This window comes from Eschscholzia californica, unplaced genomic scaffold (assembly GCF_041429995.1).
Source record: "Eschscholzia californica isolate CP2 unplaced genomic scaffold, dmEscCali1.0.p SCAF_2, whole genome shotgun sequence".
Lineage (NCBI taxonomy): Eukaryota > Viridiplantae > Streptophyta > Magnoliopsida > Ranunculales > Papaveraceae > Eschscholzia > Eschscholzia californica.
Window position 1 is genome coordinate 56294230 of NW_028238309.1, and position 18727 is coordinate 56312956.

Sequence of the window (18727 nt, forward strand, 5' to 3'; positions counted from 1 at the left end):
GGTTCTTCATAATCTATCGTTTATCCCATTAAAACACTAATAAAAACTTTCACTAATTTGTATCATTTTAGAGGATGATAATTGTTTGATTTTGGGATGTTTGAATCAAAATCACAATGTGAAGTTTCTTCCTAATCTATGATTTTTCCCATTAAAACAGCAATATATGTTGGAAAATTAGGGTAGATCAATGGTTTTTCCCATTAAAACAGCAAGTTATATACTAGCTTTATCCATAAACAACTTTATAACATTAAATTAGAAAACCAACTCAATTGGTTGCTTTAAAGGCTGGTTCCCTTTTAGAATCGATTCCTAAGAAACATACTAGCCGACCTTTTATGTTTTAACATCTAACTTTTCGGTGACTCAGAGCTCTGAAATGATTTAGTCCACCATCATTTTACTTGGCATAGCTTGATAAGCACTTACCTTGACTCATAACAATTTTTTGTAATAACTAATCATGTAGTACAACATATGCCCGGTCAACGACATAGGATTGGGAGCTATAGATAACAGAATCAAATTATAGGCCTATCAGTTTGGTTGGAGGATCATTCATAGTTATCACAAGGTGTTAGTTGGTAGGTTAGCATTTCTTCTTTCCAAGGAGCTCTCGGGATGGAGATTTTTGACCGTATTGCGAACGAGTTGGTATACTCTAGGATCAAATCCGGAAGTCCAGGTCTGTTGGTTAAAGTAGACTTGGAAAAGGCTTACAACATTATTTGTTGGGACTTTCCTCACCAATCAAAGGAAATGATGGGATACGGTTGTATAAAATTTCCCCTCAGAACAAATGACTGCCCATCTTACATGGGTTTCATCTCAGGGTGGAACTGCACTGTACTCTGTACCCATGGCCCATGGGTATGTAAGACCTCAGGTCACACATTGGAAATATTATGAAGAACACTAGAGTTTTCGGACAGGCTTGGGTCGAACAAAATTGAAAATATTTTGCACATAACCAAACATAGGGCCACTGACTTATCAAATAATGGGTAATTTGGAATAAAATATTCCAATAGAAGACAGCATATTCATTTTATCATTTCTTATAACATTTATATGAAAGTTATAAGATCATTCCGAAATAACCAACCAAAAACTACTCACATTTGCCTTAATATATCTTTGGGCTGTTGAGGTTTAGTACAAACAGCTATTCCTTCCATAACTCTGTCTTCATTGACATAAGATGTTCAGAATGACTGATTATACTCGTTCGCTCACAAAGGTGACGATTCTTGATTATTTGGTTCCACTCAACTACTACGTAAGATCGGAAACTCTTTACTACTATCTTGAGCTCATGGAGTTTTTCCTCATTCCTTTTTTGCTCATCTTTTGGAAGCAAGATCTTTGAGTTTCTCTCCTAGTTCTCCATTCTGCCAAGAGCAGCTTAAAAGAATTAGAGTAATCTAATACAAACATAAAGAAGACCAAACGGTATTTGGTATTATAGTTACCTGGTGCATATTGAGAACAATATCGGATCCTCCGATGAACTCCCCTTTAATAAATATTTGCGGAAATGTTGGCCACATGCTACAAAAACAGGTCCTAATAGATCAGTAAAGGAAGTTACAACCAAGCATTTTCTCATCTTATGGCTCTTATATTTTACCTGACAGATTTTACTGCAGTTTTCAGATCTGGGTCTTCCAAAATGTTTCTGGCACTCAAAGGAACATCTGCAAGGCGACAACTATAGCATAAGTCACAAGAATGTCAGCCGAGAAACTGTTAGATATGTATGTTCCTACTTGCCCGCAGTGGCGTGAATACACGGATACAGCAATATATATATATATATATACACACACACATATTCAAAATTGCAAGTTTCACAGATGTCAGGTTCCATATATAAACTGCGAGTTTCATAATTATCAAATTCCACAATTGCCTGATCAGACGGATATTATTTGTCGCATACTCCATAAGACACTTTGGATGAGCTTAGAAGCATCAATATACTAAAGAGATCCATAATCGGACGATAAGAGTTGGCAAAGTACATTTGAGGCTATTAATTAAGGCCAGCGCTTTGGGGAAAGCTAAATAGTTTCCGGGGTGTGAAATTTTGAAGGGAATATGCAAAATTTTGAAAAATTTCCGGGGAAGCATATTTTATGGGGAATATGGTTCAAAATAAAAAAACTCTCCCCCTCACCTCCCTCCACCTCACCTCACCTCCCTCCACCTCATCTTCTCTCTCTCTTCTCCGATAGGTCGCCGGCCGGAAAATTTTCCGGCCGGCGACCATGTAATTTTTTTTTTTTTCTCTCACATCTCTCTCTCTCTCTAAACTCCGGCGAAGGGAACCCCCTTCGCCGGAGTTTAGAGAGAGAGAGATGTGAGAGAAAAATATATATATTTTTTTTTTCATGGTCGCCGGCCGGAAAATTTTCCGGCCGGCGACCTATCGGAGAAGAGAGAGAGAGAAGATGAGGTGGAGAGAGAAGATGAGGTGGAGGGAGAGAAGTGAGGTGGAGAGAGAGAGCTGAGGTGGAGAAGCTATTTTGCTTTCCCCCTAAATAAAATTGTCAAACAAAATTGACCAATTTTTGACCAAGTCTTCACACCCCGGAAACTATCTAACTTTCCCCAAGGCGCTGGCCTTAATTAATAGGCAATGCTGATTTTCTAGAAGAATCTAAAACCAATAATTGTTCATTCTCAAACTTGTATTCCTATCAATAGTCGACTGAGAGAGGTTTCTGCAACATTCACTTTACGGCCACTTGTACTCCGGTTACAAGATCAAGAACAACACATTCTACAAGTTAGCATCACTGTCACGACAGTTAGCCTTGACTTGCCTCCATTGAGACCCCCAACTTACTTCTCTTATTTACTCATAATCAAAATCATAGGACCACTTACATTATGAACTCACAAGGATGAAGACAATGATTCTCATTCCTTTTAGTCTAATACTGTGTCTAATTATAACACATGGTGATCTCTGAGAAAGACAAAATTCTCACACACAACTAAAATGATAGTTTTCTGATTTTCTCATACCGTGAACATGAGAAAGAACATATATCCATATAGCTAAGTTTTCAATATGAGAAACATAGATCGAGAAAAAAAAAGTATTGGTTTCTCATACCACATTAAGAAAATAAAAGAAGAAGTAGGGACTTACTATATTCTTTAAGTACTCTAACTGCCAGTGAGCTGAATCCACATCTAGGAAGATCAGGAATTCCTTTCATATATATCATTACAGGGTTCTCCTTGATATCCTACACATAAATTCAATGAAATGCGTGAGCACGAAACTCCAGAAGCTCTCCTTTTTAATAAGGAGATGTGTAGAATGTTTATCAAAGAACAGATAACATGCGGAAAAACATGACGGGGATGATGATAAGCAAGTACCTTCTCAACTACATCCTTCAAAGAAAGGCCGGAACTTTCGAGCTTGTTAGTGGGTTTGAAATCGTCATGCGTGTCTGGATCACTAGGTATATTTGTAGAGTATCGCTTACCCTCACGACAAAAAGATCCTGACACCTACTCCACAAATTCAAATTAGACAGAGAAACACATGATCACAAAACCATTACACTAAAGATATATTAATATATTATTCAACTAAATTAAAGAACTCGAAAATAAAAATAGTCAGATTCCAGGATCTTACCATTGCTCTTAGAGAATGAGTAGCTGGGAGACCTCCCATGTTCTTCAAGAGAATGTTTGACAATGATCTAGCCATGATTTAAAGGTAGAATTTACGCGCTTTTGACTTTCGGATTAAGAGAAGATGCTGTAATAAATTCAATGTGATTTCAGATGGACTGAATATTTTAATTAAATTATAGCTTTAGAGGCCAAATTGGTGTTATTTCTATGCAAATCAAGCTAACCACCTACCTATATACACAACTACGAAAAATAGCAATGACAGTTATTATCAGGTACAAAGAGACAACGGTATAAAGAACTATTATCGAAAGTTCCACCAATTTCAAATGCGTAAACGAAATTAGACTTTAGACAATCAATATCATATTCATAAAACAACAAAAGTTACAAGAAAGGGAAACAACAAGAAATGATAAGGCTATTCTAAAGTGCCTAAATCTGATACAAATACAACGACACTTTTGTGCCTTGTGTTGCACTTTCACGACGATCTCACTAGGCAATCAAATACAAGTTATCGTGCTGATGCTTTTGCAGACAAATTCGATGATACTTGTATATGCACATTTTGCAACGCTTTGAGGCCACACATGACAATATTTTAGCTTGTACTTTTAGTTTGTTTTCTCGTGTATCATGAATTTCGCAAATCATATTACTCGAGCAATTAGTGAAGCAATACAAGTATGCTTCTATCATTGGATTAAACTTCATAATATGATACTTCTTGTTGGCATTTAATCAAACAACTCAATTTCTATGTTTTCAAGGATGATTACAATTCCAACCTAACCAATAGAAATTTCTTAACTCAACAAAATAATGATTACCCATCAAAATCCTTACTGGGTTTTCATTATCCACTATAAATCAGCTCGAATTCCTCACATTTTATAAATCAGTTAAAGAACCTCAAACAACAGAAAATTGGGTTTATTCAATATTCTACATGAACGATTAGTGATACTTAACGATTGTTTGGTACCAAATGAAATTTCAGATATGTGATTGATTATACAGGTCTCATATGTTTAATTCTTAAACCCTAGGCTGATATTGATTCTTCAAAATAAAATTAAGTTCGTTTAGTACAAACAGAACTTTAATAAAAACGTATTCTTGGTTTTGCAAATGATATAAGGGTTACAAAGAGGAGGATATACCTGTTTCAACAGAAACGCAGGAGATTTTTAGAGAGAGAGAGAGAGAGCTCCGAGAAACAAAACTGGTTCGGAACTTCAGATCGTTGCAAAAGCTATAGTTGGTCCAGTGAAAGGGTTAATCCCCATTTGCCCCTCGGAGACCAATTCGTTCATTTGGCTGGCCCTTTTTTTTTTTTTTTTTTTTGTCACATAAATATAGGGACAATCAAAAATCTTATATCGACGGAAAAATATTGGTTTTGATGTAAACAATTTCACATTAGTGGTGAGACAGAGTGTGATGTTCCGTCTAAGAGATTGAACACCTTTTCTTTAATTAGACTTTTTAAAATCGTGAGACTTAGAAGTACCAAAGGCGACAATACCACACGCATGTGCGGGCCGGGTTGGTCTTTGGGCTTGGGGAATTTAAAATAAAACTCTTTTTGCTATTTTTTTTTTTTTTTTTTTTTTTTGTTGAAGGAGCTCTTTTTGCTACTTGGAGTAAGTTTATTTTGACTTGAACTCTAATAACTGAATTTTCGTGGGATAAGCATGATCTTTCCGGGTATATCTAACTCCCCTAAATCGTAGACCTTAACTTCTCCACCACCTTTCCTAGTCGATCAGGTCTTCTCTGAGGTTGTGTATTTTGGTAGCAATTAACAGATGAAACACACAGAAAACAGAGAAGCCACCATCTTCTTCTTCCTACTGAGACGTCTTTTTTGCTTTCTCCAATATTGTTTTCTTCAGTGCACTAGTTGTGGTAAATCCTTGGGGAGTGAGTAGAGTTTATAATTTGCACTGAGGTTGTTCCGAATGACTTTCAAGACAGTGACTTCCATACAATTTTTATTCGACTACTCTGGTTTTATGAAGAATTTTTGGGCTTATAGTCCAAAAAACGGGTCCTAATAGTAGATATAATCCTCTCTAATTCTATAAAGGGTTTTGAAACCAAAAAAATAATATAAATGGATATCTAGTCCATTTGGTCTCATCTAGAGAGAAAACACAAATTTCTAGAATAAATATTATTTTATAATCCCTAATCTAACCTTTTCATATTTTATAACTAATTTATCTTCGAAATCTATGCATATCTTTTTCCATATTTATCTCTCATATTTCTCTCCAATCATGTTTCTATTCAAAGTAAGGATATCTTCATTATTATCTTCCATATTTCTCTCCAATCATGTTTCTATTCAAAGTAAGGATATCTTCATTATTTTCAGTAACGGAAACTCTTTATTTGATCTCTATTTAGTTGACAAACCTCCATTAAACTCAGAAAATCTTCTTCTTCTACATTATATTGTTGTCCAAATTCATCATTTATCAGGTTTAATACTTTCGAAATCTTTATAAACACCATTGTTAATATCTAATATTTCTTCTTATAACTAAAACCCTAATTATTTCGCTCTATTATAAAACGTATCAGATTTATGATACATATCTATAAGATCTGTTTACTAATTCATTAACTTCGAATGTATGATGTTTATTTTCTCTCTCTAAAATTTTCATAACTGTTTAAGATCTTTATGTTTATTCCTTATTCAATGATTCCTTCAAAGTTAGTATGTTATGTTTGCATCCAGTGATAATATCATATTTCTTTAGAACTATGTTTAATCTTCTGTTGTTTCTTATATTTCGTGAGATCAGATTATCAATCATCTATCAAATGTTTGATGTTTATTTTCTTTCTCTCTCTTAAAATTTCATTTATGTTTTTGATCTTGATGTTTAATCCTTCAACTCGAGTTTGACATTATTGTAATAAATCATCATAGCAGATATCTTTAGATTTGTAGTTTAAGCATAATGATATTCTCATTTTTTTCTTCAGATCTGGTTTTCAATCCGTACGGATTTATGAAACATTTGTTCTTTCGTACGGTTACCCATAACAGAATTTACAGTACAGGTACTTTATCGTAAATTACCACAATTTATAGTAAATTATGGGTAATTTATAGAACATTACCCGTGCTTTAACACCAAAACAGTACTCATTTCATTAGTAGAAATACTTCGCTTTACTATCAAATCTCGTGTATTTTGCAATAGAGTATATATAATTTACGTATATCTTCATGTTCTTACCATTATGTATATAATTTACGTATAAGTGCACATAAATTGTATATTATTTATTTACCATTACGTGTACTTTTCACCCAAAACAGTAGCCTTGATAAGTTTACCAAACTACTCAAAACCTTCAAATGTTGTCAAAATTTGACAAACATTATATATAATTTACGAAACTGTACATGTAGTTTATAATACAATATACGATTTTTTTTCTTTAATGTATGTGTATTTATGTGTGTAGATTTGATATACCAGATGAAATTTCAAAGAGAATCGTCAAATCAAAGTGAGTCAACGAAACTAATGGAGAGTACATGGATGGGCACCATTTTTTAACCAAAGAAGATTTTGTACTTTTTTTTTTGTAACAGAATGTAAAGGATGTGTAATGTAAAAGAAATTATGTGTAATTTATTGAACAAGACCCACATACATTTGATAAATTATGTTGTATACTTGACAAATGATGGTTTCCTCGTCATAAATGATACATAATTTACGTATTTGTTTCATAATTTGTATTCTATGTGTATTTATGTATGAGTAAAAACGAAAACACATGTTGCTTTAATGTTCCTAGAAAAATATACTATTTCCAAAACTGAAAGTTAAGTGAGAGAAAGTGATATATATGTTTTGTATATTAACCCCCAAATCACGCTAAATTGATCCTTGAAAATATACTATTTCCAAATCTGAAAGTTAAGTGAGAGAAAATTGATTTGAATCGAAAAAAAAATTACATAGTAAGAGAGAGAAAATTGATTTGGTTTCCAAATCTGTAAAGAAAGAGAAAATTGATTTGGTTACGATTTTTGTTTTGAATTGATTTGGAAATAGATTTGCTTTCCAAAACGGTTAGAAGATAGAGAAAAATCAATTTCGGATTTATACGTTAGTTGCTTTAAATCCCCTAAATTACGCCCACATTAGAAACATTCCAAATTCACCCTGGAAAATTAAAAATCCCGTGATTTTTGTAGGAGGGACATGGACGGTAGTTCTCTCATAAAGAATGGGTTATTATGTCCATAATGTAAAAAGACTAAATATCCATGTTTTGAGAAGATTGGATCATAAACCTTTTTTGAATATTATTTTGGTCTATATACCCACGGACTCGTTTTATGAACCTCTTAAGAGGGGCACCACACTCTGTCTCGCCACCGATGTGCGATCGTTCACAACACACCCTCCCAAGTGTGTTTTTTAACCAAATGCTACATAAAATATAAGCACTTATGAAATAGCTAAAAGCTAGCTTTTTTTTTTTGCAGATTTTAACCCTACCCTAACGCGACCTAAGCACCATTTCTCTAGCGAAGCCTTTTAAAATCGTGAGACCCAAAATTATCAAAACAGATAATATCACCAGCAACCTAAAAGGCTAGTCTGCATCATCCTATAACAGATTTGATGCAATTATAGTGTAATTGATTTATTTGACTTTTATTTAATTAGAGACAGAACTATGCTTCTTGGCCCAAATTATGTAACAATATATCATTTGACTGTGCAATTTTTCGTGAAGTTGTCACGAAGCATGAAAGAAACGTTGTTTCTTGCTTGTTTTTTTTTTTTTGATGAAGAGTTGTTTCTTGCTTGTTAGGAACAACAAATTGTTCAGTTTGTCTTAGATCCAAGATATTTAGACTTATTCAACAAAAATCCAAGTATGTTAATGAAGAAAAAGTTGTATTGAAGTTTTAGGCTTGAATAAGAAATGTTCTCTCTTTGTGAAGGTTCTTCAACCATTTTTTTGGTCGGTGCTATTTACAAAGCTATTAAGTGTTATCTAGAGGGTTGGATGTTTGTAGATACACTTTTTGCTATTTACAGAGAGTTTGACTTTATCACAACTTATTAGGTATTTAGAATGAGACCCCTATTTTATAAATAGGTCCTTCCCTCCATCTAAAACTCTTCTTCCCTCCACAGATTCTTAAAGCCATTCTTTCAACTTTTATCTTAATGTGTTAGGATTTCAAGGTTTTTTTAGGTAGTTTTCCAAGAAACTTGTTATAGATTTATCTTGAATCATATATACTCATGGAAGCAGATTTTTCTTTAGCTCTTTAGGTAGTTTTCAAAGAAATCTTGTCATAAAAGAAATGAGATTTTGTTGTCATATTTTTTGTTGGTTCTGGTCGAAAATTTCGATTTAAAATCGGTGGTTCCTACCGAAAATCCTCTTTTTTTGTTGTCATATTTTTCTTATAGTTTTTGTTGGTTCTGGCCGAAAATTTTGATTTAAGTTCGATACCGAAAATCCCTCTTTTTTTTTGTTTTTACCGAAAATTCGGTGGTTCGTACAGAGTTAATTTGGCTATTTAAAGTGCCCAAAAGTTGGAATCTTTTCACTTTTTGCTTGATCATATTGAGTCCCATTAATGTTGTTGTTTTAGTGAGCATAAAAGTTTCCATCTTCCTACAAATTTGGTGTCTATTTCAGATATTTAGAGTGTTCTTTCTTATATTATTCTCTCTTTTTACTAGCAAACAGTTTGATCTGTATTCTTTTTTGAAACAAAAGGATTACACGAGTATAATATGCAATCACACACACATGAATTGACTGGGTTACATCATAAGGATGAACTATGTTCATAACTATCATCAACTGTCTTAAATATACTCTTATATCTTAAAGGCCATAGAGTCTACTCTAAAGATCATTAATTTATACCATAATAACACAAAATTAATGAGCCATATATTTCAAATTCCACCAAATTTCGATCATGTGATGTCCAGATTATCAAAATGGATGTACAATAAAGTGAGCAAACAGTCGTGGGCAAACAGTTTGGTCTCTAAACTAACTACTATGTTATTCCCTTATTAACTTTTCCATCATTAATCTCGTCTTACCTTAGTTCTAAAAGTGAGGTCTCTGTTAAGGAGAGAGGCGGGGAGGGTTAGTCGTCTACGTTTTCTATCACAAAGCAAGCCTTCTCTATTTTTTTTCAGTCCTTTGTCAATTTCTCCGCACTAGACCGAGTCAGAGAGACTGACTTATTGCCGCCAAACAAATGTACCTTTCAGAACGAACAAACTTGATAATTAGACAAAGATGTACGTAAGTTTGTTCTCTTTATCTCCATATTATTGGTATGATATTGAAACGTCTAATTCAAATGGGGAAAATGGCTATTTGGGTTTGAAAAATTAACATAATAACTAAAAAAGCCATCACATTTTTCTATTAACTAAAAATTGTCATAATATTATGGGTAATGACTAATAAGGTTTGAAATAATATGAGTAATTAAGAATCAGGTCATTTCCTATTTTTTATTTCCCAAAATATCCTTGTCCACTATAACTCACTTTCCCTCCCACAAATCCCAAAATTTTAGGGGTTCTCCTCTTCTTCGTTCAGTCGATTAAACTCCTGAAGATTCATCGCCATACTCTTCTCACCATCACCATACTCGTTCTCGATCGATCATCATCCTCTTGTTTTCTGTATATGATTATTGATCAAGTTTCTCTTTCTCTCCTTCTTCTCTACCAGTTTTTCCGACTATAACGACACCTCAACAACGATCTCCAAGGTAATTAACTCCACACTATCTCTCTGATCATTTAACACATTGAATTTAGGTTTTTCTCTATTACGTATTGTTAACCTATTCTCAGTATTGTGAGGGTTTGCCCCACTGTGTTTTAATTTTTAGGGGTTTTTGATCAATTTGCTTTTTAGGGTTTTTAGTTTGATTAGCAGGGGTAAAACCTATATTTTTGTTTGAAATAGACCTAAATACAAATTGACTCAGGATTTGGTACAAATATGTTTACTTATCAATATTTTTGATAGAATACTCTTAAGACCTTGAGCCCTGTTTATCTTAACTTTTTTGACCTGGAAAAGAGACTCATTTTTCTTGTCTTTCTCTTTAAGTTTCTGGAAATGTGATGATCTGAATAGTTTCTTAGTGTTGAACTTATTTCCTAACTTCGGCATTGGTCAATTGCTATGTTTGATTTATGTTCCGAAAGGCGCGAACAAGCTCCTTATTGCATATGTTGGTAGTTAACATACTTAAGATGGGTGTCTTATTCTCCCAAGATTAGGAGATTGTCGATTCTTTAAATGTGTTGGCGAGAAGCCCAGACTCAGAGTAACAATATGCATTCACTCTTCTGAATTACATGCTCGCGTGTGTAGGCGAAGCAAGGCTCTACTTGTGAATCATAATCAGATAAATTAGGTTATATTATAGCATGTCAAGTTTGATTCCGATATGTTGCTTTTCTCTCATTTTTGACTGTTAGATTGGATCCCGCCACGAATTTATCGTCTGCTAATGGGTTTGTCGGTGCTCCACAAAAAGTGTGGTCACCCCCTTTGGCTCTTGGAAGCAGCTCTCCTAGCAAAGGTGTTCCAAACTTCATTCCAAGAGCATAGAGGTAAGTCCCACGAATAAATGGTTTCCTTTATCTTGTTTTTGTAAGAATATTCATGGTTATCCAAATGGTAACAACACAGGGTGTGGGTTGTTTGAGCTCTACAAATATTGACCCTTTTAGTGAAATTCATTTGACTATCCGCAAAGTTAGTGAGTTAATTGCACCGAGATAGACAACATTAAAGTACAACTTATGAATAACTTAGACTGTGATATTGGCCAAAGATCACTAGTTATAAACTGGAGCCAAATGTTTCCACAATATTATAACGATAACCCTTATTGCCACAATAAACAATTAGATCACGAAGTGCAAACTTAAATGCATGTGCTTCCACATATTCCTGGGAAGGTGTCCTTATTGTACGCACTTGGGCATATTCGGGTGCTTAAAATACCTGTGGATAAATTATCATTGTTATGTACCTACTGTTACTCAAAATGGAATTTTTGGCAAATAAAGTAAATGGTATGATCATTGATTCGTATGACGAATTTCAAGAGAGGTTTATTAGGGAAAATTGGGAAACTTGTCTGTCCACTGAATCATCAAAGATTGATAATAAATTAATATTATTTCCGTGTGAAAAAAGAAATTGTTTGCTGCATAGAGGACACAATACCTTAGTTAAATATCATTTTATTAGTTTTCTTTTTTCTGAAAACTATTATCTTTTTATAGTCAATCTCGTTCCCTTGTTTTTGTCCCTTCTCTTCATATAGATATGCGTCGTCAAAGAGTCCTGAGCTCTGGCAGTGGTGGTGGCAGCGGCGACAGATTATGGATGCTGGTAATATAGAAGCAACAAATGAAAATCAAACATTCTAGGGTTTTTAGTCACCAGGCAAAGCTTTTTATTTTAGTTTTATGTTATGACATTTTTTTTGAATTGTTCAGCGTGTGCCTCGAATCCTTGATCTCTAGGCGGAAGATTATAACTCTTACCACTCCAACCATGGGTTGTTGGCATTTTATGTTATGACATTTAAGTTGTTTAAATCTTCAATGTTCATATGCATTATTAGTTCTGTATTTTAATTCACTTTGATTATTTCACCTTTTGAGTATCTTGTTTTCTGTATATGATTCATTGATCACGTTTCTCTCTCTCTCTCGCTCTCTCTCTCTACATTATTTCTTCTTTAAGTATTGAAGGTTTGAAATAATATGGATAATTATTATTAAGGTAAGCAAATCAAGATTTCATACACACTCTTAGTTTATATTCTCGATTTGCAAATCGAGTTTGCAGGATATGCACCTCAAGATTATATTCTGCAAAGCTTGCAAATCATGTTTGCAATCTATATTTTGCAAACACAGTTTGCAGATCAGATTGTTGCAAACACGTTTGCAAATCAGTTTGTTGCAAACACGTTTGCATAACAGATTGTTGCAAACACGTTTGCAGATCAGATTTTTGCAAACACGTTTGCATAACAGATTGTTGCAAACACGTTTGCATAACAGATTGTTGCAAACACGTTTGCATAACAGAGTGTTGCAAACACGTTTGCAGATCAGTTTGTTGCAAACACGTTTGCAGAACAGATTGTTGCAAACACGTTTGCAGAAAAACGTAAAGGAAAAAAACGCCGTTTTTTTCTGAATTTTTTTTTTTGAAAAAAAGTATTGAAAGTGGATCTTGTTAGAAAGCTAATGAAAAATCATTTCTAAATATATAATTTTTATAGATTTCCGGCATCTCAAACAAAAGTTATATCAATTTAAAGTTTAAAGAAAAATAAAAGAATTTAGTTACACAAAATGACAAAAAAGGGTATTTTAGTATTTACACACTTTTTGACCTGAATAATAATTTTCAAATGTTTTGTGCTTTTCTACTCATTTTCAATATTATTTTGACCTTTTGAGAAATTACCCCATTCAAATGAACCCAACATCAACTTAGACACGTCATTAACAAAAATATAAACGTTACCAAACACACAAAAAGCCAAACACTATGGTTCGAGTCAATTCACATCTGGAGTCAGACTTCACAGACAATAAACAAGCATGGGCTACCATATTCTTCATTTTATTCTATTATTACTTCCCAACTCCTAATTTTGAACTTACCCGCCAACTAACAGCCACTCATAACTACCATTCTTCTTCTTCTCCCTTCAACTCTCTCTCTCTCTCTCTCTCTCTCTCTCTCTCTCTCTCTCTCTCTCTCTCTCTCTCTCTCTCTCTCTCTCTAAAACCAAATCCTATAAACTACTGCAATGACTACAACCTACGGATAAAAAAGTAGACCTAAAAAATGGAAGTCCCCTACCAATTACTAGCTATATTACCAAAAATAAAACTTCAATCACCCTCGTTTAATATCAGTACTGTAATTGCTATATCTTTATTCTTCGCACTTCTTTGTGCTTGTATTGTAATTGGTCATCTTGTTGAAGAACATCGATGGATTAATGAATCTACTACATCAATTCTTCTGGTTAGTTCATTAATTAAGTGAAGAATTTTATTGGGTTTTGATTTTTTTTAAAGAATTTTGCTTGATTAATGAATGAATTTGATTTTGGGATGTAATTTTAGGGTTTATGCTCTGGGGCTGTTGTTTTATTGGTGAGTAAAGGTGGGAATTCACATATACTTGTTTTCAGTGAAGATCTTTTCTTCATTTACTTGCTTCCCCCAATCATTTTCAATGCTGGGTAAGTACTCTTTTTGTGAATATATTGTTTTTTTTTCGTTTCGAATTTCTAGGGTTTAAGTCTCATGATGTAAGAACTTACTTGCTTTAACCTTTTGAAATATTTGTGAATGAAGACTTAGTTGCTCGAACTCGTGTGTACGAATTTAGTTTGTGCATACCTAATACCTTGCATAGGGAGCTCAAAAAAAATTGATGGATCCTAATTAATAAAAGAAGTTTAAGCCAAGGGAGTTTATATCCCTTGGCCATTATGGTCTATCTTGTATCAACCATTAGCTCACCTTAACTTTTTGATACTCCCATTGATTCTAACACCCCATATATGATTACTTTAATCACTTCGATGCAGTAATTATGTCGGAAAAGAAAACTTTAGATTTCGTCGTGGTACTACCTTAAGTTGACAAACTCAAACAAAACTGGCTACAGTAAGAAGAGAATGGATCTTGTTGAATTATCCGATTTTCCGCTTACGTTTCAGTTTTTGATATGCTTTCCTTCTTTACTTTTGACTCCGGAACGTTGTTACATTCTTTTTTACTTGATAGTTGAATTATACTTTTTCAGTTTTCAGGTGAAGAAAAAGAGGTTCTTTCGTAACTTTTCGATAATTTTGTTATTCGGGGTGGTCGGTACACTGATATCATTTTGTGTCATTTCACTAGGTACTTTCTATCAACTCTTCCCGCTATTTTCACATGAACTAGTAATCTTCTTTTGAATGTGAAACAGTGAATTAAAAAATGACTAATACTCTCTTTTTAGAACTCTTGGGGGATGATAGTACTTTCGGCTTAGGGACCAGCAGGAACATAGAAACACAAGATAGAGCTTATATGTAAGCTTGGAACATGGACTGACAAACCAGCTCCGAATGACCAACCTTGCTAATAGGTTATTTACGAAGTAAAAATATGTCATCGAACTCTAAAATTCAAGTAGACTTTTTAGTGTTTCTATGGAATCTAAAATTCGACTTTCTTGCATATATAGGTGCATTTTTTATTCTTAAAAAGATCGGCTTATCATCGTTGAAGGTTCAGGACTTTCTAGGTAAGTATTAAACTAGTTGGGATCTAGTTATAGGCTTCTCATATTATGTGTATCTATTTACTAATGTATTGAGCTTATATTCTGCAGCTATTGGGGCCATATTTTCGGCTACAGATTCTGTTTGCACACTACAGGTACTTCAAACAAGTCCGAATCTAAAAAGTGAATTTTGAAGTTCTTCTAAATTTTTGATGAATTTACTTTCACCTTGAATCTTTTATTGTTTAAAGGTCCTCAATCAAGAGCAAACGCCTTTACTTTACAGTCTTGTGTTTGGGGAAGGAGTGGTGAACGATGCTACGTCTATTGTACTTTTCAATGCAATCCAAACACTTGATTTCAGCAATATCAATGCTTCTGTGGCGTTTAATCTATTTGGGACATTCCTTTACTTCTTCGTCACAAGTACTCTGCTTGGTTTGGCAGTAAGTTTGCTCTTTTATGGTGTTTCGACTATTATAGCTAGTACCTTAATTCTCTATACGTATTGGTTTCTCTTGTTATATCATCTGTTTTCACTTTAGATCGCCAAACTTTCATACTTCTCTTGGTTTTCTTATGAAATTGTTAGTATCAAAATGCATGATTTGGGTTCAACTTAACTAACTATGAAATTTCTGATACAATTTAGATGGGGCTTACCAGTGCATATGTCATGAAGACAATATACTTCGGAAGGTACTTAGACATTCGACCTTTTATTCCAAGTTATCGTGAAGGTTAATTTCCTTTTGCACGTATCTGTGTCTGTTTGACATGACATTTTTGCATGATGTTCGGGGCGATATACTATGAGAGAAACTAGAGCTTCAGCCATGAAACATTTCTAATTGTAATTTTGTGCACATCACCAGGTAACAACATGCCCAAGTTGTGGTTGGCTTCAAGACCCATGGCATCAAAATGTTACTTAAAATTAATCTATTCGTATATGAACTTTGTAATTGCTTACAAAGACCTTGGGTGATTGATGAATCTTATACTCACTAAACCAATCAAAAAAGAAAATGCATCAACTATCGGTTTTTTGTACTACATGTATATGCATCTCAGCTGTGGTTAACTTAAAAATCAGATATCTTTCATCTTCAGGCATTCTACTGATCGTGAAGTCGCACTCATGATGCTTATGGCTTACTTATCGTACATGTTATCTGAGGTACTAATTCCTATGGCTTACTTACAGTCTAAAACCACAGGAAAGGGAACAAATTAAGTTTATAGCGAGAGGGGGATGATATAAAATTAAGGCTTTTTAGCCACACAATTTTGCTCATATATTTATGCAATCATAGTAGCATGAGCTCGTGCCCAAGTTTTCTGTTTGTTTACTATTGTAATGCCTATCAGTTTTTGCTATGCAGATATTGTCCCTGAGTGGTATTTTGACAGTTTTCTTCTGTGGCATTGTTATGTCTCACTATACATGGCACAACGTTACTGAAAGTTCCCGAATTACAACCAAGTAAGGTCATGTTCATTTGAAGTTTTATTAGGCTAGACTATTACTATCATGTGATTTGTCTGCTTATTGACGTGCCAAGTTTCTATAGCAATTATGAGGTTGAGGCCAATTTTATTCTCTGTAATTTGTTATAGTTTCAGATGCTCTTGATATAAGTCATTCTGTTCACAGAATTCAAATGAAAATAAGGATCTGATTTTTCTTTTCGTTTCAGTTTAAGTACTCACAATTTGACTTGCAAAGCTTAAAATGACTTGAACAATTGCAGGCATGCATTCGCAACTATGTCATTTATTGCGGAGACTTTTATTTTTCTATACGTTGGTATGGATGCCTTAGATATCGATAAATGGAAAGCAAGCCATGCAAGGTAAGTTGATTATGAATTTGTTGACCCTTATGTCTTAAGTGAACTTAGACTTTCTCGTCTTTCTCCAAGTTTAAGTTGTAGAGGAGAGTAGATGTAACCTCCTCGATTGAGGAATTGGAGACAAAAAGAAAATAGGGCTGAGTCTATATTATAGTCTGTTGGGACGCTCGTGGGATCCCTTATGAGGTGGTCTTGAGCCTCTCCCATCTTAAAAGCTAGCTCAAACCTCAAGATGTGAAAGTTTTCCCTCCAATTATGAAAGGAGCACCTGCCTTTGCACAACCAGTATAGGATTATCCCAAGAATATTCACCTCCACAAATCGACTTTTAACTTCGATAGACCATTGAGCAGAGACTTATTGTTTCTTGAGCTCTGGTACCTGTGTCAACTGGTCTTAGACCTCTCTCACGCCAGCTAGGTCAAGATATAAGACTTTCAGTCCACTTATAAGCCTACCCACCCACCCCTTCCACAACCAGTGTGGGGACTATCGGACTATCCCAATACGGCAATACCCATTACTTGAGTTAACTCAAAGACTCGGCTTGCATCAACTGATATAATGCGAGAGTTGTTTAAATTCATTGCATTAAGATGAAAACATACTACAGTGACTTTTCTAACTTTCATTTTTTTTCGTGAATACAGTTTTCAAACTTCACTTGCCGTTAGTTCGACATTGTTTGTGTTAGTTTTGGTTGGAAGAGCTGCGTTTGTTTTTCCTCTTGCAAACATCGCAAACTGGTTAAGAAGTAGAAACAGAACAAGTATTATACTAAAACAGCAGGCAATATACTTTTGTTCATCCTATATCACTCTATGATTAACCCATTTAAACTCGTGTCTCGTACTCTCGTCTTCTAAGTTCTCACTGTTTTAAATTTCAGCTCATTATTTGGTGGGCAGGACTAATGAGAGGTGCAGTTACTATAGCTTTATCTTATAACCAGGTACATGTTAAAACTCCGAACTTCTTACAAATGTAAATCTGTTATGAGATTGCTTCAAAGTTCTAAAATTAACCGTTCATCTGCTTCAGTTTACAAAATCTGATTCAACATTATCTCAAGATTATGCACTTATGATCACGAGTACCATAATCGTTGTTCTCTTCAGTACAGTGGTAAGTTAACTGACCGATACATAACAAGTTTGCCTATGAATTTGACTTCCCCACTATAATGGCATTCATTCTTTCTGTTCTTCTTTCGAACATTTGACTAAAACAACTCGACATAAGCAGGTATTTGGCTCGATTACCAAGCCATTGATTGAATGTGTGCTATTCGGACGAAAATCTGACACACCTCAGCCGAGAAGCTTAGAAGACATAAGACTTTTGTTCCTTGACACTGGTGCCCCACTAGATGAATATGGACATCCCATACCTCCTCGAGGAAGTAGCATAACCTTATTAATGCAATATCCTGCATCAACTGTTCATTACTTTTGGAGGAAATTCGACGATAAATATATGAGACCGGTGTTCGGTGGACGTGGTTTTGTTCCTGTTGTTCCCGGTTCACCAACTGAAGCAGAAGAAGCACAACAACCATGAGTCCATGAAGCCATGTTCATCTCCATTAGACGTTCCTTTTGTTACAGCGATAATGCCATGTTTCGTGGTTGATTCTTGTTTGTGTTGTACAATACATGTTAATGGATTAGAATTTTTGGTAGTTCTTTGTTGTAATAATACTTTTGATTATTTTGTAATTATGTGATGTTATATGGTGAACCTGTTTTTGATTATTTTGAGGATGAGAGATTTTCATAGATTAATAGTTAGATGAAGGACTTAGGTTTGTACGTTATATTTTCGTCGAAGTA

At 34.3% G+C, this 18727-nt stretch overlaps 2 protein-coding genes and 1 long non-coding RNA gene across 3 annotated transcripts; 2 read left to right on the forward strand and 1 right to left on the reverse strand.

Annotated features, from left to right (window-relative positions):
* Positions 1–1025: 1025 nt before the first annotated feature.
* Positions 1026–5018, reverse strand: LOC147559306 (monothiol glutaredoxin-S15, mitochondrial-like). The gene is made up of 7 exons (XM_086661191.1): positions 4833–5018; positions 3665–3790; positions 3400–3534; positions 3164–3263; positions 1634–1700; positions 1476–1554; positions 1026–1394 (listed from the first exon to the last, which is right to left on the reverse strand). The coding sequence occupies exons 2-7, from the start codon at positions 3737–3739 to the stop codon at positions 1347–1349; spliced, it is 504 nt and encodes a 167-aa protein (XP_086517317.1). The 5' UTR covers positions 3740–3790; positions 4833–5018; the 3' UTR covers positions 1026–1346.
* A 5232-nt stretch (positions 5019–10250) lies between these two features.
* Positions 10251–12354, forward strand: LOC147559307 (uncharacterized). The gene is made up of 3 exons (XR_015233609.1): positions 10251–10477; positions 11199–11333; positions 12056–12354. It is a non-coding gene; the product is annotated as an uncharacterized LOC147559307 (long non-coding RNA).
* Positions 12355–13384: 1030 nt separating this feature from the next.
* Positions 13385–18649, forward strand: LOC147559308 (sodium/hydrogen exchanger 2-like). The gene is made up of 14 exons (XM_086661192.1): positions 13385–13785; positions 13887–14005; positions 14575–14672; positions 15001–15060; positions 15148–15194; positions 15291–15485; positions 15692–15738; positions 16153–16219; positions 16425–16525; positions 16794–16895; positions 17546–17684; positions 17785–17847; positions 17937–18020; positions 18141–18649. The coding sequence occupies exons 1-14, from the start codon at positions 13603–13605 to the stop codon at positions 18453–18455; spliced, it is 1620 nt and encodes a 539-aa protein (XP_086517318.1). The 5' UTR covers positions 13385–13602; the 3' UTR covers positions 18456–18649.
* Positions 18650–18727: the final 78 nt, after the last annotated feature.